This window comes from Leptinotarsa decemlineata, unplaced genomic scaffold (assembly GCF_025532065.1).
Source record: "Leptinotarsa decemlineata unplaced genomic scaffold, Ldec_3_MD MMD2_tig00002082_RagTag_RagTag, whole genome shotgun sequence".
NCBI lineage: Eukaryota > Metazoa > Arthropoda > Insecta > Coleoptera > Chrysomelidae > Leptinotarsa > Leptinotarsa decemlineata.
Genome location: NW_027412573.1, coordinates 4,010,135 through 4,029,631, shown reverse-complemented (window position 1 = coordinate 4,029,631; position 19,497 = coordinate 4,010,135). Strand labels below are relative to the sequence as shown.

At 33.5% G+C, this 19,497-nt stretch overlaps 1 protein-coding gene across 2 annotated transcripts; it reads left to right on the top strand.

Moving 5' to 3' along the window:
* Positions 1–3,709: 3,709 nt before the first annotated feature.
* On the top strand, positions 3,710–18,762 carry LOC111506877 (uncharacterized). Of its 2 annotated transcripts, none has more exons than XM_023162097.2 (3): positions 3,710–3,900; positions 12,309–12,373; positions 18,504–18,762. In XM_023162097.2, exons 1-3 carry the CDS (start codon positions 3,780–3,782, stop codon positions 18,654–18,656), a joined length of 339 nt encoding a protein of 112 aa, XP_023017865.1. In that variant the 5' UTR covers positions 3,710–3,779; the 3' UTR covers positions 18,657–18,762. The 2 variants fall into 2 exon arrangements, with proteins under 2 accessions (XP_023017865.1, XP_023017864.2); XM_023162096.2 differs by lacking the exon at positions 3,710–3,900 and adding an exon at positions 6,945–7,110.
* The last annotated feature ends 735 nt before the right edge of the window (positions 18,763–19,497 follow it).

The window sequence follows — 19,497 nt, the reverse complement described above, 5'->3', positions numbered from 1 at the left end:
CCCATCTATGAATTTTTTAATACGGACTTGTATTTTTGTTGTAGTTTTTGGATCGTAGACGTTCACTTTATACTGAGAAATTGAATTTCATTTTATATTTCGGGATGTTTCGGTAATATTTAATTATAATTCGGTGAATTATTTCCTTTTAAATTATGACTCTGGAAATTGGTTGACTGAGTTGAATAAAAACACAATAGCAACTATCACGTCTCCCTATGTACCGTAGAGTTTTTTTTTTCATTTTCAGGTACCTATTCATATTTTTTCATATTTCCATTGCTCTGAGCGTTTTCTACAATGAACTTTCGAAAAGAAAACCTCTTATAATTATCTGAAACATACTTATCTACAACAAAAATTTACTATATGTGTTTTAATGAGCCGAAAAAGAGATCCGAAACGAACATTATAATTGTAATGAAAATTGAAATGAAGTAATTTATATAGGTACACAAAAAAATGTATGGCGCAATAAATGTTCAAACTGTAGTCCTTCCATTTCGAGACAAATAATAGGCCAATAAGATAGCCTGCAAGATCAGCAGATTTCACTATTTTGGACTATTTTCTATGGGGGAAAAATAGGATTGACGCTTGCAGAGAGATAGAAAATGTGGAAGACTAGAGATTGAGGATTCTGAATGATTTCGCAACAATACAGCAATGTATTGGGGGCAATAAATAATATGAAAAACCGAGTTTAAAAATGTCTCGAAATGAATGGACTCCAATTCGAACATTTATTGCGCCATTAATTTTTTTGTGTATATAAATTACTTCATTTCAATTTTCATTACAATTATAGTGTTCGTTTCGGATGTTATTATTGCTATCATTTTTTTTTCAGCTTATTAAAACACATATATTATATTTTTGATGTAGATATGTTTCAGATAATCATAAAAGGTTTTCTTTTCCGAAGTTCATTGTAGAAAACGCTCTGAGCAATGGAAAAATATGAATAGGTACCTAAAAATGAGAAAAAAACTCTCGAAAAATTCTACGGTACATAGGGAGACGTGAAAGTTGCTATTGTGTTTTTATTCAATTCAGTCAACCAATTTCGAGGGCCGTAATTTAAAAGGGAGTAATTCACACAATTATAATCAAATAATACCGAAACATCCCGAAATATAAAATTGAATTCAATTTCTCAGTATGAAGTGAACGTCAGCGATACAAAAACTACAAAAAAATGCAGGTCCGTATTTAAAAATTCAAAGATGGGGGTGGCCCAAATCAGATGACACCCTGTATAAAAGATTCATGTACATATTCTGATAGCCCATATCAAGTGCCATCAGTAAAATGTGGACAGTTTTTCAATATGTCTGCGAATAAAGAAGATATAGGCAAAACAATAATTTGGGATTTTTTGGTTTTTCCTATATATCTCCAGAACCAGAAGAGCTATATTCGATTTTTTCACATCATTGAATAGGTCTCTGGAATTCGCAACTTTGCCATAATTTAACCGACACTCTATCTCTTACCGTTTACGAGATACCCATGTACAGAAACGAATTATTTGAATAGCCCTGTATTTTCAAATCTATGAAATTCCTATATTCGTAAATAATACAATTATATCAATCAAGAACTAGTTTGAGATTAGTTAGTATCGTGGTATTTTAAAGTATTTTTTCCTATACTGTATTCTGAAGTTCAAAACCACTATCATTACATTTTCACAGGTATACTAACTCCACCCAATCTTCTTCTTGATTTTCACACAAAACCACAGAATATACGAGTGCATGATATGTATTGCATGTATAACAGAGATTAATCAAGAAAAATAAAATGAAATACACAGTCATATATGGTAAAAGTAATCTAATGAAAATATAAAAAGAATGAGCTGGTGTTGATTTCAGTATTGGATTATGGAAAATGTAACTCGAATTTTTCATATACCACATGATACACCACAAATGAATTTGAAAATTTCGGTTATTACGATATTTACATTTCCAGAATCAATATAGCTCCAACCGATTTTTCGGTATATTGAAATCTCATATTGTATTTATGTTGAAACGAATATATTTTTTAATAATAATTTTTATACAAAAATTTTCATGAAACTTCCAAAGACACAACATATGACATGACACGACATATGACATGATATATGATACGACATATGACACGATATATGACAAAATATATGACACGATATATGATACGACATATGACACGATATATAACAAGATATATGACACGACATATGACAAGATATATGACACTACATATGATGAAACTAGACATGATACATGAAACGACATGTGACAAAATATGACATGACACGTGACAGGACGTATGACACGACATATGGCACGACATTCGCCGAGACATATTATACGACACATGATACGACATGATATGACACGACATTTGACTAGACACGACATATAATAATAATAATGATAACGTTTATTCAAATAGAAATCAATCAAAATAGAAATGCACAGAAATACAGATGTGGTACATCGTAATAAACTTATGAATAAACAGACGAGATGGCGCATTAAGACCACGAGGTTGAGCATGGGCACAATTTTCGTCTAATTGTTTTACAAGTCACATACAAGTCAATTAATCATCATTAATCGAAATAGATGAAAAACAGTAGAAATCGGTGAAAAAAAAACACGATATAACACGATACATGATACGACATATGACACATGTAGCAAAAGATATCACAAGATATATGACACGATATTGCATATGACACGATTTGGTGCTAGAAATATGACACGACAAATGGCAAGACATATGACACGGAATATTACACGAGTTATGACATATAACAAACACGACATGTGACACGGCAAATCACAAAACATATGACACGACATATGACAAAACAAATGATACGACATATGACACATGACAGGACATACGTCGTGGCATATTACACGACACATGAAACAACATGACACGCCACACGACACGACTCATGACAAAACACGGCTTATAACATGGCATATTACAATACAAATGACACGTCAAACGACAACGCACGACATATGACACGACGACATGGCCCGACGACATGACACGACACTATAAATGATATGACATATGCTAAAGACATATGGCAAGACATATGAAATGACACTATATATGACTTGACATATGATAAGAGACGACATATGTCACGATATATTACAAGACATATGACCCAACATATGATACGACATATGGCACAACATATGACAAAAATTAATCTCTCCTAAAAATATACTTCTTTCAGTATAAACAAGATTTCTATGGCCGGGATTGAAACAAATAAGCGAATGATTGTCATTACGTACTGTCATCGATGACATGAGTAGATCAAACCCATTCGTCATGAAGTCATAATTTCATGAATGAATTGAGTTGTTCATCTTATAATGTTATCCAGATTTAGTGAAGTGGCATATGTGGTGAAACTGATCTATATGTGGCGATGAAATCCATGCTACAAGTATTTTACACTACTCTTTTGTGAGATTTTCAGACAGCAGTCCAAAACCACTTCTTGACACGCGTTTCATCATATCAACAATCTTAGTCTAACCCTGTACTCGTAGAGTCAAATAATTTCTTCATCCGCAAAAATACGAACGTTTTGAGAAATATACCTACCTGTACGTGTCAATCAGGGATTAACGGATTACTTGAATGAAGATAAATGTGTATATACGAGTATTCAATAATAAAACACAGCAGACGTTGAAATTGTGATCTTTTCGATTGTCGTTCATCGATGTACATCAGTAAAAATGAAAATGGTTGGTAAACTGATCATTGTTGCAGCAGCAATCGTTGTTTGTGTTGGTGGCAAAATTTCCACAGACAATGAGAAATATCTGCAAAAGATCTTCTCTCCGGTTGATCCCGCAGGTAAGGATTACTTTAATTACGATGTCATTCATTAAATGATGATTATTGCTCTGATGTCAAATTACGGAATACACTTGATAGGAACTGTGATCCTGAATGGTTGAAAAGATGTCGCCTCAAACATTTTTTTCTTATACATTAGAATAATCACAACAGAAAAATAAAAAGTTGTTGTCCGGGAAACTTTATGGCCTATATTTTTTGGGGTTTCTCAAATTCAAATTCAAGTCCTCTATGTCCCAGGAGCCTTTCAAATAATACGTAAGCATATTCATTTCTATCGATAATGTTTTGTCTACAAAACGAGCAGTCACAATTGGTGTCCCTCGAAGCTCGGTTTTGGGACCTATTCTTTTCATATTACACCTGAATGATTTGGATGACCTACCAGTTCAGTCTTCTTCCACTATGTACGCAGATGATACGTCACTGATCATTTTAGATAAATCAGGCAAACTTCTGTCAGATAAATGCAATGAGACTTTTTCATATGTAAAGGATTAGTTCAGTTCAAATCTCCTTCAACTGAAAATGGAAAAAACGAAATCCAGCATTCTTGTGAAAAATGCAAAATATTCGTAATGACTTCAACATGCATCGATTATCAAATAATCGACTTGAAGTTTTCAAGTCCAAATATTTAGAAAACGGTTGATTACAGCGACTAGTAACAAGGGTAGCTTATTTACGTAGATATGATAGAGGAATCGATTTTTTTACTGAAAAATGTGCTAGAAGTACGCCCAAAAAAGTTATGAGTCTTTAAAAAAGATAAAGACGTGTAGATGGCGCCCCCTACGAGTAAGAGCAATAAGAACATCAGGTTCGAATTCGACACCTCAAAAACCTCCTGTTACCAAGTTTCGTTTAATTAAGTTCAGTATTTCAAAAGTTATTTGAAAAAAACGAAAATAAAAATAAAACTTCAACATCCTGTATCTTGGAAAGAAGCGTTTCCGGACATTTATTTATTCGGACAGTTCATATTAGAATATTGTGAGGAATCACCTCCTGAAGTTTGTCAAAGTACTTTTGAATCACCCTGTATATTGAAACCCACAGCTTTGACCGGAAACAAGCAAATAAGAGTGGGAAATTCAAATATAAAGATTCTTACATCAAAACGCATCGAAATACGAAAAACTGATAACCAATATAGGTTAGAAAGAAATGTCAGATAAAATTAAATTAACATCTGTGATGAAAAATCGAAAAAAGCATGATAAACTATTGTTAATATTTAGAAATGATGTAAAATTCAAAATTTATTATTGTGACTCACTTCCTCAGAAACTGACATCAAGTGATTTGTTAATGATCTCTCGCAATATATTGCGAGAGATCATTAACAAATATTACAAACAGTAAAGGTCCCAATACTGATCCCTGAGGAACTCCTAATGTTACGTCATGTTCCTTGGACACGATATTATTATATTTGACAGTCATACGACGACCACTTATATAGGATTTTAACCAAGATAATACGTTATGTGGAAACCCAAGCCTAACTAACTTTAAATATACATAGAAAATCTGGTGAGACAGTGTCAAATGCCTTTGACAGATCAAAAAATATACTTATTACAAAATTGTTAATATCAATTTCAGAGTATATGTTATTAAGAAAGGTGTAGGTCGCTGTTTCTATAGAACGGTGTTTTCTAAATCCATGTTGATTATTACATATCAGATTATTTGACTCTAGGTAATTCACTATTCTAGTAGCCACCACTTTTTCATACAGTTTTGAGAGTGAACAAAGTAAAGAAATTTGTCGATAGTTATCTATTTCATTTTTATCTCCTTTTTTAAACAGAGGAATAACTATGGCTTCCTTAAACTCTTCTGGAAAGTAATCTTGTATGAATGACTGATTCATTTAATAAGTAAAAGGAATTGCATTAAGATCAATTATTTCTTTAACAACTATTATTGATAGATCATCTGATCCACTTGAGTTTTTATTTTTCATTATCCTCAATGCAGCGTGAATTTCCTGTTCCTGTACAAGGTAATGTTAGATTTTGACCTAAGAGACGCGAGATTGTAGTCTCATCAGAATTTGCAAAATGATGAGAAAATAGTTCGGCTATAACAGGAGGGTCATCAACAATAATTGAATTATGATTGAGTGTAATATTTTCAGCACTAGATCTGTTTTTTTCCCAACTCGCTGTTTATTATATTCCAGGTTTCTTCAGTTCTGTTATTGGCATTGTTAATTTTTGTGGAAAAGTAACTTATCTTATTCTGCTTAACGTTTTTTTTGTGTTCTGTCAGTCTAGTTTTGTATACAGCCATATTGCTAGGGTCGACTTGTTGACCTGCTACAAATGGAACATGTCTCTAAGATATTGTCCTTCCTGGGCTACATCATTAGAAATCCAGTATTTTTTTTGCCTTTTTTGACAACAGTTTGTCTTTTAGGACATGAGACATCGAAACACCAGGAGAGAGACTCTAAAAAATATGAGAAACCGTCATGAATTGTCACATTATATAATATTAGAAACCAAATTATAGTACTGAGTCTAGTTCGTAATTCATTAATGCTGCTTGCATTGAGTTGTCTTTTTACCAGAACAGATTCAATTGAATTTTCCTTCTCATTACTCGCTACTCTTTGTTTTTCAAAAGTTAATATATGGGATAAATGATCTGCAATATTAGGTTGGATTAGTTCACAGTCATAAAGTTCTTTAGAGAAATTGGTAACCAAGTAATCAATACTGGTGCAGCTGGTATGATTATTGATGTTGCTGTATTGACGAATCCAAGACAATTTTCAATTGTCAAATGAAAAATAAAATATTATTATTATATTTTTGGACAAAATAAAAATTGAGCATTTCTCCATCATTTTCCTTCCACGGAATGTTGAGTGGTTCAATGTACATTATCCGCAAATGCGAACATAAGTTTGTTTTGAGAAATACCTACCTGTACGACAAACAATATCAAGAGTCGAGATGAAGCATCGAGGATTAACGGATTAAGATACATGTGTACATAATCAGTTATAAATATCTGCAGACTTTGAAATTACGATTAGTTTCATTGACGTTCTTGGAGTAAAGATGAAAATCGTAGGCGACGTGATTATTATTTTAGCAGCAATCATTGCTTGTGAAGGTGGCAAAACTAGACAAATTTCTCCCGAGAATGAGAAATACCTTATGAAAGTTTTCGCCTCGGTAGATTCTGCAGGTTAGTACATATTATTTCAATCACGAGCCATTGATTAAAAAACAACTGTCTCTATTATTCTGACGTCAAATTTAGTAATATACTAGTCAGGATCTTTGACCCTGAGTGGATAGAACCGAAATATATTTGAAATCTCCATTTGTTTCTTTTTACATTATAATAGTGTCAATAGGGGGATTGTATAATAAGAAACAAACCATGTTTTTGCTAACGTTTCACAAAAAGCATTTCGCTTCTTCAGAGATCCGATATAAACAATGGTACTTAGTACTTTGTCAACGTGTAGATGATTTTGCATTGAAAAATTAAAAAATTCAATGGGAAAAAACAAAATGCAAACGACCAACGTATCAAGAAAGACACTAGATACCTAATGTCAAAAAAACCGAAATGTCAAAGAATGATTCGAATTTCTTTTTCTATGTCTACACTGTCGAAACTGGTGATTTGGCACCCAAAGTAACTATGTTTTTTCACTACTAACCTGAGAAATTGCTATTATTTACTCCATTCCCCTAACAAGAATTAATATTTCTCACCCTTGGTAAATAATGATAATAAAAAAACACCAAGGTTAATAATGAGAACAATTCTATAATTTTAAAGATATTCACAGAAACTTTTGTTAACCTAATTATCAACTAGAAGTAGGAAATTGAACATTGGAAACACGCTTGAAAATTATTTGAAATCATAATTAGTTGTACAATTGTGACAAATCATGTGTATTCCAGCATTTCCTGAATTAATGGAACTAACATTTGGACCAAGTAAATTCACTTCTGTGTTACAAACAATCCTCGTATTTTGAACGCATTCATTACCTTTTTCCACTAAATTATCTTCAACATAGACAGCATCTTGACTTGCAGAAGAAGTTATATTTGAAGCTTCATTGGGTAAATTACATTTTTGCACTAATTCGGCGATTCTCTTCTTATCAGCTATTGATTCCTCAATATATCCTTCAGTCACTGCAGCCGACTTCCACCCACCGTGCCCTTTCAGGCTCAGTAAGTCTCCTCCGTTTTCTGCGAGAAGTGTTGCCGAGCTACGTCTTGGAGAATGACCAGTATAACACTCGGGATTTTTTAATTTAAGATAGTAAGCCACGACATATGGTACTTTACTAATAGTATTCTGCCCAATATTTTGTTTAATATGTTCACCTTTACGGTATAAAATAAATAGTTTTGTAATATCAGTTGGCCTATTAGCTGAGTATTTTTTAATAACATTAACCCATTGTAGCTCAACAACAACAAACTTCCTTGATGTTTTGTTCTTTGAATTAAGAATATTTATTATGATAATATCATCGCAAACATCTAAATCGTCTAGGAGCATATTGAATAATGCATCTGTTCGCAGGCACCGGCAACACCAATTACCATAACAGCCTAAATATCATTCCATTAAAAAATTAAACACTATCTAATAATAAAAAAGTATACCTTTTTTGATAATTATTCGTCATCCGGAGCTTCGACTATAAATTTGTCAATTTCTTCCTTTGTAAATACTTTTGATTTCTTAGGTTTATAATTACTGTTTTTTCGTTTTAAAAATCTACAATATCGAAAAACTTTGAAATGTCAATATTTTCTTTTATTGCAAGTGTCGATTTTAGCACACAATGTCGGTACCTTTTTGCCTTCAGATTTCTCTTTGAAATACGATAATAACACATTTTCTGTTACTTTAGCAACTTTCCTTTCTTCACTCCATGTTTTCAGTTGGTTATATGCATTCATGTACAGTCTCTTTGATTTTTCTGGCAATAAATCACATACTTGTACTAGCTGCCACCACTCCAGGCGCTTCACTCTTACATCCTGAGGCGCGTAGTCTCAGGATGTAAGAGTGATGTAAGAGTCCAATGATGAAGAAAAACATTTTGACTCAGTATTACATAAAATCAAAGTCAAAATTAAAAACCATAACCTTATATTTTCAAAAGCTGACAAAGGGACTTGTCTAGTGATTCTAAACAAACTTGACTACATAAATAAAGTTGAACCATTTCTTTCGGAACAAACTTCAAACTTCTCAATTCAAATCCTTTTAATAGTCTTATCAATAAAACAAAAATACACATCAAATTTAATTCATAAGGTCAAGAACAAAAGGGAACAAAATCTCACTTATCCCATTATTGAAGAACCTTCTAGATATATTTCATTACCTTTTTCAAATGAGAACATTTCCCAGAAAGTCTCTAGTCTAATTAGCAGTAAATCAAAAGTTGCTAACATTTCCTTCAAAAGTACAAATGATTTGAGTAAACATTTAGCTAACTCAAAAGATAAAATCAATAAGTTTTCAAAAAGTGGAATCTACAAACTTGATTGCAATGATTGTGGGGCCTCACACATTGGAAGAACGTGTAGACCTTTGAAAGTTCGAATGAATGAAGACCTGAATAAACCAGACAAATCAGCTTTTGGTCAACATATCAAATTTAATAAACACAATTTCAGCCTCAATCGTAATTCACAAATTCTGAAACTAGTCAATTCAAAAAATTTTAATATGTTGGATTTTCTAGAAGATTTACAAATAGACAAAGAATTACACAACAACTCCCTTTGCCTGAATTCGCAAGTAGGTACAATCAAATAGATCAGGGGTGGCCAACTTGATTAGGCATAAGATCTACTGTTTTCTGATGAAACCCTGTGAGATCTACCACTTACATACTTCTTGAAATCTTAAATGAAACAGCATAGTGTTTAGTACACAATCATAAAATATTTTTTATTGAACAGTCTTAGGAGTCTCTTTCGTATCACATATGAGATTGTTTCCTTAAATTTACTCAATACTTTGGAATGGAAGTCTGAGTTGATGATGTTTAATCAACATTTATAGGTCCTATCTATATATTAGTATGAGCATTGCGTCGCAGTATCTTCCACTAGTTTAGCATAATCTGGTTTGTAGTTGGAAATTGCCAACCTTAAAGAATCCAATGTATGAGCGTTTGCCAAGCGAGAGCGGTGTTTACTTTTTGTTTGTTTTAAGTAGGAAAATGCTGACTCACATAAATATGTTGAACCAAAACACGAATGAAGTTGTTTAACACATTTCTTCAAATTTGGATATTTTTCATTGGAGACCAATCCCCAGAAATCTTGACCTGAGAATGATCTTGCTTTTAGAAATATGTCGCAGCGCAGAGTAATAATTTCGTTTTATAACATAATGTGCTCCATTTGAATTATATCTGCGAATTTTGTAGCCAATTCATAGATATCACTATGATCAATGGAATTATTAAACGGATAACTGATGAATTGAACCAATTTCTCAATTTTTTTGAAATCACTAAAGCGAATTTCGAAGTCTGCTATCACTGCCCTAATTTCTGTCGTGTACTTCTCAGAAATGAAATTGTAGGTAGGATGCTCTTCCATATGGCCCTTGATGTTTACAAATTGTTCAAATTTTGTCTTCTCTATGTCAACTATCATAGACGCTGTTTGACTTTGAAATGCTGCAATAGAACTCATCATTTCTGTTAATGTTTTATTCTTGCCTTGTAGATTCAGATTTAATTTACTCAGTTTTCTAATAAAATCGGCCAAGAAAACTAAATCACATTGCCAGTCTAAATCACGTTGCGCAGTCTGGTCTATTTATTTATATTTTTTGCCTTTCCACGATCGACTGGACTAATGGTCGCGATTGACCGGTCGATCGAGATCGACGGTTGGCCACCCCTGAAATAGATCATATATTCCTTTACATAGACGATTAAATTCATCATTTCAAAAATCAACATTTCTCAAAATCCCAATTGAATGTCTCTTTGCTCAATTTGGAAAACTTTACGTACTGTGGTCACTAAATATTTCATTTGTCAAACCAAATATGTTCTGTAATAGTTGAAGACTTCGTGCCAATGTCAAATTTTAAATTCCTATTCCTCCTAGTACTCGGCACGTTGGATATGGTTTTCTATAAAAATAATGTTGAAAATATTCACATTTTGTGCAAATGTTTGCTTATTGTGATGTTCATGTCCACTCAGAGTGGTTTTTACTAAAGTCGTTGTACCTTAAGACAGCAGGATCTTCTTGTATATACTTGACGAGTAAGTAATTCTACAATATTAAAAGAATTGAATTTTCAATCTAAGATTAAAATAAATAGCATTGAATATTACTTACTTGCAGGTATCGCACTGATGATGGCGTAACAACCTATTCATAGTCGACCAAATAAACCCAGCTTCTTGACGAAGTGGTCTTTCAGGTCAGATGGTGAGAGTTCGGATCTGCCGAACTCAAAGAACCTGATTCGGTCCCCAGCGGGGCAGGCACAAATAATATGCTCTGCAGTTTCATCATTTTCCTGACAGAGGCGACACACACTGTCTTCCGACAGTCCAAGTCTCTGCATATGATGATTCAGATGACAGTGTCCTGTAAGAAGGCCTGTTAGACATCGTAGTTCATCCCTACTGTAGTCCAACAACTGTTTGGAATCAAGCTTCGAAGGGTGAATAAACGACTTGGAGTGAGCCAATCCTGGAAGATTCTACCAGAAGTCCATAACTCTTCTTCCCATCCAGGTGTTCAGTGTTTGTTTGGCAAAGCCCAAAGCAATGCCAATGACAGGTTCTGGTCCAATGAAGCCGCTTGCATCACCCTCCTTTGCAAGAGAGTCAGCAGTCTCATTGCCAGAACTTGGTTTCTAGTTTCTAAGATATGAAATTGTTCTCAAAAACTCCATCAACTTCACATGAGCTTCAAATTAGGTAGGATAAATTCATTTATATTCTGGATCTATCACTAGCTCATTTTTCTGTGAAACGATAACTCGTATTTTCACTAATTCACTCCCGTTTCGACTTTTAGAAATTGTACGGCGTGGAAAATCTTCACTGGGAAATATTAGAAATGTATGCTATTAGCACAATTCGGATACTTAATAAAACTTTTGGTTATAAAGCGTAATACATAAATAAAGTAAGAATTGTCCATTCGAGCGATTACCAGTGACGTGAGAAACAAATTATAAGTAATTCAATTGATGGTCATATCGAAAAACTTTAAATTCTACGAGATTACATAAATATCACAGACAAAAATAACAAGTAAACTATTTCATTATTGCAGATTTTTAATAACTCTATTCATAAACTCAAAATTAACGTCCACTTCTAATATTCGTCCTATCGTTTTATGTTTCAGACAGAAAGGCAGCTTTGATCCATCAACTATATTTGGGGTATATTACAAAGAATCCCAAGAGACCTGTGAGTATGCCTTATGCCAATAAATTGGAAATATACCTTCACTGATATCAATTCAATGCGGGAAACAAATTCAAAAAGGTGTTACAATGGGGAATATTCCTCCTGACGATAATCAAGTAGTTTTCATAAAAGCTCTAAAACAACGCATTTTGAAATTATCATTTCAACCTTTTTCTTTGAAAAATTATTTGAATACTTAAAAAAGAGGAATGAAATAATGCATTCAACATTTAAAGGGATTCGTTTCTATTTCACCATTTGGCAACATCGGTTATAGCTAATAAAGGACAATAAATCTGTTACCTGTATGAGACGAACAAAGATGACATATTTCAGAGGCGTGCTGTTTGTTCCGAGACATTCTGTGACATATGACATTTTGTGTACCTAACCTATCTTCCTCTATATAAATAAATAACAAAACAACTGTTGTTTATGTGGCTTGTGGAGGTGGTATTGAACTATAATTTATATTTTGCCTTAATTGTAGAATATCTAGGTACGTATAAATTATTTCAACTTGATATAGGCGCTGTTGCCAATACGTGAATTAGAAACAAATCCCTATGAAAATTAAAACCCAATATTTGAAACATCAATTCGAATACTTTCCGAAGTGAATTTAAAAAACTCATGAATTAAACTCAAGTTTATTTTGTTCCAACTTGCATTTGCTGTAATAACCCAAATTGAGGAGCATTCTCCATTGAACAAAAAGGTTTGAGTGTTTTGAAAGCCAACAAAATATTTTGACACTTCGAAGAATTAAAAATGTGTCAATTAGATTGTCCTTCTTTGCTGCAACATTCTTCCATTATTGAGTTGTTAGTTCCGAATTGAAAATTAACGTGTAAATGTATTTCGTGGTGAAACTGTGAAAATGTTAGGCATCTTCAGATGACCTATTTGCTAGATTAAGATGCAGGAACCGAGGTAAGGAAATATCACAGTGCCTAGGTAGTTTTTCTGAAAAAAGTTTCAAGAGATCTTCTACGTAGAAAATAAAACGAAGACAGTCATATGTGTTAGAAATAACCATTAACATTTGTTAATTTTTCAATAATTATTTATATTTCTTATTTTTTCAAACCCTTTGTAGAACCTAATTTGAGCATTTCAATTTTAATCGTTCAATGTTATATTCATCCTGTATATATAAAAATCCCATCTGACAGGAGAAAGTTGTTGAAGATGAAACGTCAAATTGAAAGAAAGAGATTAATATGGAAATTTTCTTTTGAGATTTTTGAGTATATATATATATATATATATATATATATATATATATATATATTATTATATGAAATCTGAAGTTTTCACGGATAGGAATATGCTAAACTGGTTTTCCGGGTATTTGATCCGTGTATGTGATATTATCTCTAATTTCACCGACGTTTCGACAAAATCTCATTTGTCATTATCTAGGTGTGCTAATACGTGTTCAGAAGTTTTGTTGACCTTGCTCAACTCACTTCTTACTATACTGGTAAAACGGTATTCGTTACATGTTCAGATATAGAGGGTCCATAAACACTCTACTACCTACTACTTAAATGTTGTTGAGTTTTACCTGAGTTCTTCTTCTTCTTGGTTGACCTCATCTCCCCGTTAAGGTATCGAATATGAAATCTGAAGTTTTCACGGATAGGAATATGCTAAACTGGTTTTCCGGGTATTTGATCCGTGTATGTGATATTATCTCTAATTTCACCGACGTTTCGACAAAATCTCATTTGTCATTATCTAGGTGTGCTAATACGTGTTCAGAAGTTTTGTTGACCTTGCTCAACTCACTTCTTACTATACTGGTAAAACGGTATTCGTTACGTGTTCAGATATAGAGGGTTCAGATATAGATAATGACAAATGAGATTTTGTCGAAACGTCGGTGAAATTAGAGATAATATCACATACACGGATCAAATACCCGGAAAACCAGTTTAGCATATTCCTATCCGTGAAAACTTCAGATTTCATATTCGATACCTTAACGGGGAGATGAGGTCAACCAAGAAGAAGAAGAACTCAAGTAAAACTCAACAACATTTAAGTAGTAGGTAGTAGAGTGTTTATGGACCCTCTATATCTGAACACGTAACGAATACCGTTTTACCAGTATAGTAAGAAGTGAGTTGAGCAAGGTCAACAAAACTTCTGAACACGTATTAGCACACCTAGATAATGACAAATGAGATTTTGTCGAAACGTCGGTGAAATTAGAGATAATATCACATACACGGATCAAATACCCGGAAAACCAGTTTAGCATATTCCTATCCGTGAAAACTTCAGATTTCATATTCGATACCTTAACGGGGAGATGAGGTCAACCAAGAAGAAGAAGAACTCAAGTAAAACTCAACAACATTTAAGTAGTAGGTAGTAGAGTGTTTATGGACCCTCTATATCTGAACACGTAACGAATACCGTTTTACCAGTATAGTAAGAAGTGAGTTGAGCAAGGTCAACAAAACTTCTGAACACGTATTAGCACACCTAGATAATGACAAATGAGATTTTGTCGAAACGTCGGTGAAATTAGAGATAATATCACATACACGGATCAAATACCGGAAAACCAGTTTAGCATATATATATATATATATATATATATATATATATATATATATATGTTTCGCTCCATGTTCTGTGTATTTTATCCCCATAAGGATTATTTTCACAACGTTTCGGCAAAGTCTTCTGGTGATGTCTGGTTTTTTCAACTAGACTGATTAGTTCGAACTCTGTGTCTCAATTTATAGGGATGGATGTTTCCCTTTACCTGTGTTGCTGCCACTACCTGTGTTTGCTCGACTACCTGTTTTGGTCTTATTACCTGAGCTGCCTCTCCCACCTCTGTTATTGTACCTGTATTGTCATGTGCCGAGTTTTGCTTCTGGGGTTGAGCGGTCTGATTGCTTGTGCGAAGCGATAAAACGGATCTCCATGTTGATGGTAATCTTTGCGCATCATCCCTCTTGTTCATATTATTAGGTCGTTTTTCAATTTCGATAGACTCTCTGATTGTTCGCGAGTAAAAGTTTTCGTTGCTTGCTAGTATTTTTGTGTTATCGAAATTGATGTTATGTCCTGTCTGCAGTACGTGTTGGAAGAGAGAAGACGTGGTGACTTTTCCCTTCACTGCTAGTTTGTGTTCCTCTTTGTGAATGTTGATTCGTCTGTTGGTCTGGCCGATGTAAGTCCTGTCACAATCATGGCATGGTACTTCATACACTCCTTGTGACTCCAGTGGTATCTGATCCTTGGGATTACGAAGCATGGACCTAATTGTCCGTTCTGGTACGAACGAAGTTGATATGTTGTGTCGGTGAAGAATTCTGCTGATTTTATCTGTTGTTCCTGCAATATATGGTAGTGTGGTTCTGGGTGTTAATGAGGATCTAGAAGTGATTTCGTATTGGGGTGAAGGTAACCAGGTACAATTTAATGCCACAAAAACCCAGGCATCAGTTTTCTCCAAGAAGATAAATGTCTCCGAACCAGATATAATAATGTCAAGTCAGAAAATTCCGCTTTCTGCTTCAATAAGTTTTTTGGGGGTTAAAATGGACACCAATATGTCTTGGTACAATCATGTCGCTGGAATTGCAGAGGCTGCTTCTCAAAAGCTTGGAACACTGTTTCGAACCAGAAAACTGTACACACCTCAGCAACTTTTGATGCTTTATAAAGCTCAGATCAGACCTTCTATGGAGTATTCTGCCCTCCTAAGCCAAAAAGGCGTGTTCCAAATTTCCTTGTTTTGAGATATAAGGCATTTTATTGAATTTTGAAACCGCAACTACGTAGTAAAATTTGTTTGTTTCTTTTTGGATAATTACAATAAATATTGACACGGCAATAACATGGTAATTGACTTTTCTTACATAAACTACTATTTTAGTTTTAAACTGAGATACGGCTGATTGGTTAAGGAATTGTGAACAAAAATTTGAGATACGTCTCTTTGCGTTAACGATTATGTTTCTTAACACATGTACTTGGATAAGAGATTGAATAATAAATAAAAAATTATCTAGAAACGATTTATTAATAAAGTGATACATGAAGAATATGCTACATTTGTGGGATATTGAAAGATTTTTTCAGAAAATAATACATATTCACACTGGAAATAAACCTAAGTAAACTAGAATAGACTATTGGAAAAACATAAATGTTGTTCAGTTCTCATCTGAAGTGTCCCAGAATTGCAATCCATTTTTAATAATTCCAGATAATTTTTTTATTATATTGGCTCTCTTCCGTGAAGAAATTCAAAGAACTTTTGTTTGTTTTTTGGGTGGCCGCAATTTTCTATTTTTTGTTATCTTGACGGTTAAAAAATTAAGATCAAATGATGGACCATCAAAGTCTTTTTTATGTGATATTATATGATCCTCTGTGGACGGTTACCTGAACCATATCATGTAAATATGGCCTCGGCTCTGTACGTGTTAATTTGTATTGTGAGGAAAAATCTTCCCAAATGTAAAAATGCTGTAGCTCCATTGCAGGACCTCGGTTTTATGAGCAGCACTTTTTACGGCTTTTAATTTTCAAACTGCACTTGACAGTGTTGGTGACTAAACAACAAACTTTAGAGATGAGGCTGATGAGGTATCAATCAGGGAAGCTACTAATTGTAAGTGATCTAAAGTATATCCAAATCCAAGATAGAGTGGATGTAAACGTTGGCATGCCCTACGCACGTGATATTGAAAATCCCAAGAATTGGCCAGGGTCGTATTGAGAACCAACATTTTGTTGATCGCAAATGCTATATCATACTTAAGAAAACTTTTTTATAATAACGGGTGAAATGCACAAGTTTTACAGTTCAACGGGAAACATGCAGATAATATGTGTAATATAAAAAGATTTTCATTGGATTTTTCACAGCGCACTCAAGCATTATATGAAAAGAGACGTAATTATTTCTTTATTGATTATTTTTATTTTATGTAAAATCAAAAGGAATATTAATCAAAATTATTCAACTCTAATTTTTTTTTCCATGTAATATATCGACAAGTCGCTAATGACCCTAGAGGTCGATGCGACTGTAAATAAATAAATAAATAAAAAAAAATTATTCAACTGGATGAATTTGTCTCTTCAACAGTAGTGTCATCCTCACCAATCTGAATTATCAGTGGCTCGATTTGTGCCTCTATTATGTTTTCAAGCTTCCACATCTTTGTCTCAATTTCCGATATCACATACCGAACACACTTCTCCCATTTCTCCGCTGTGACTTTTCAAAGCCTCATCGAAAAGTACTTTGAGATCTGCAAATTTGAACGTGGTGTTATGCTGAGCTACAAAATTCTTCACATCCGCCCATATTAACTCGATGGGATTGAGCTCGCAGTGGTATGGAGGCAGGCGAAGGAAGGACAATTTTGATTTGGCCTGCTGCCATCTCATCGACTATATATTTTTGGTATTCAAGCTTGCGCTCCTTGACAATTTTTAGTAGCTGTACTCTTAGCATTGAGTCTTTAAAGCTAATATTCTGTGATCACAGCCAATTTTGGATGCTACCTATGTGCAATGCCTATAACACTGTACAAAATGACTGTGATATCTTCTTACAAAATCTTACTAGCTATGGAAATAGTTTCTATCAAATTATATAACTTTTGTGTAATATTTTTTTTTGCTTTTTTGTCGTTTTGTTGTATGTAAAAATTTATTTGTGATAAATGGGCCATGACCTGTAGAGTTTGTATAGGTATAAAAATAAATTATTCCTTAAGATATTTACAAAAGTCACAAGTGAATTACAGAAAGTTTTTTCTTTGTCAGTTAGAGTCAGAAAGTAACCAATTGAAAGAAAGTAGAAGATCAAAATTATGAATTTTGATAGTGTGGCTGGATGTCTATATTGAAGAACCATACCACTTTGCAAGCTGTCAAAATTATCTAAGTGGAAATCAAGTGGAAAAACATTTGCTTCTAAAACTATCCACTTCCCAATTCAAAATAATTCAATTTGACTTAGAAAATCGTTCTCTCAACTTAGTTTCAAACCACGGTCATAGTTATTTTTTTTATTGATGTTTATATCTAATTTTGTGATAAAATACATTTATATATGTTCATCATGGATTTTATTCCATTTCAGAATTTTGAAGTTCCAATCGAAGATACTCTGAAGATTTATGACATAATTATGAACAATTTCAAGTTTCCTGATCCAAAACTGAACAGTATAATATGCTTTCCAAGTGGGGAGTGTGTAGATCCTGATGACTCTGGAGTATATCCACCAATGTAGTAGAGAAAAAGTAAGGAGTGTTATGTATTATCTGGATGGAAATAAAATATTGAGATTAATGTAGATTGAAATAAAATATTGTGTTTTTCAACATTTTCCACAAAAACCAGTATTTTCATTGAACTGCGATCTTCTGTTTCACTCTCATATGAGACCTACGATTTTGGAGGTAATTGTAGTAGACACTCTACAGAGACAACAGCAAACCCAATAAATGTGTGGTATCAAAACTCCAGGAAATCTCGCATGCCTAGTGATAACACAAAATAAAACAAAATCACATCATTCAACAATGAATCTAATGGTCTAATTGGATGTGAACCTCATTCTCAGCTAATTTAAAAATGAACTTATTTTGAACTCCTATTTTCGATACCAAAATCGAAAATAACAGAAAAAATCACGCTCAAATATGTTTTCAGGTCTAGAGTCAAAATGACCTTCAACCCTACATTTATTATTGTACCTAACAAAGATGAAGACGTCGAGCATCGAGGGACTATATTCCCCTCAGGGTACTTTTCCAGGGTTTTTTCTCCTTCTGGTACCAAAAAGAAAATCCCAAAGAAATGTCAAATTCTTGCTCCTTGAGAGAACGTTTAAATTTTTGTTTATAAGGTATCAACTTAAACGGTAAAACCTCATTAAACTTCAGCTCGCACAAGTTTCAGCTTCTGGTGGTTGTCATTCGTAAGGGGGCGACAGTTGGTTAACGGAAAAAGAGATTTCAAATCTTATGTAGACATAACTGATGATACTGAGAATGACTAAGTCACAATATTACTATATGAATAGCCTCAACTGTTCGCACCGTAGAATGGGATTCGAAACGAGCAACTCG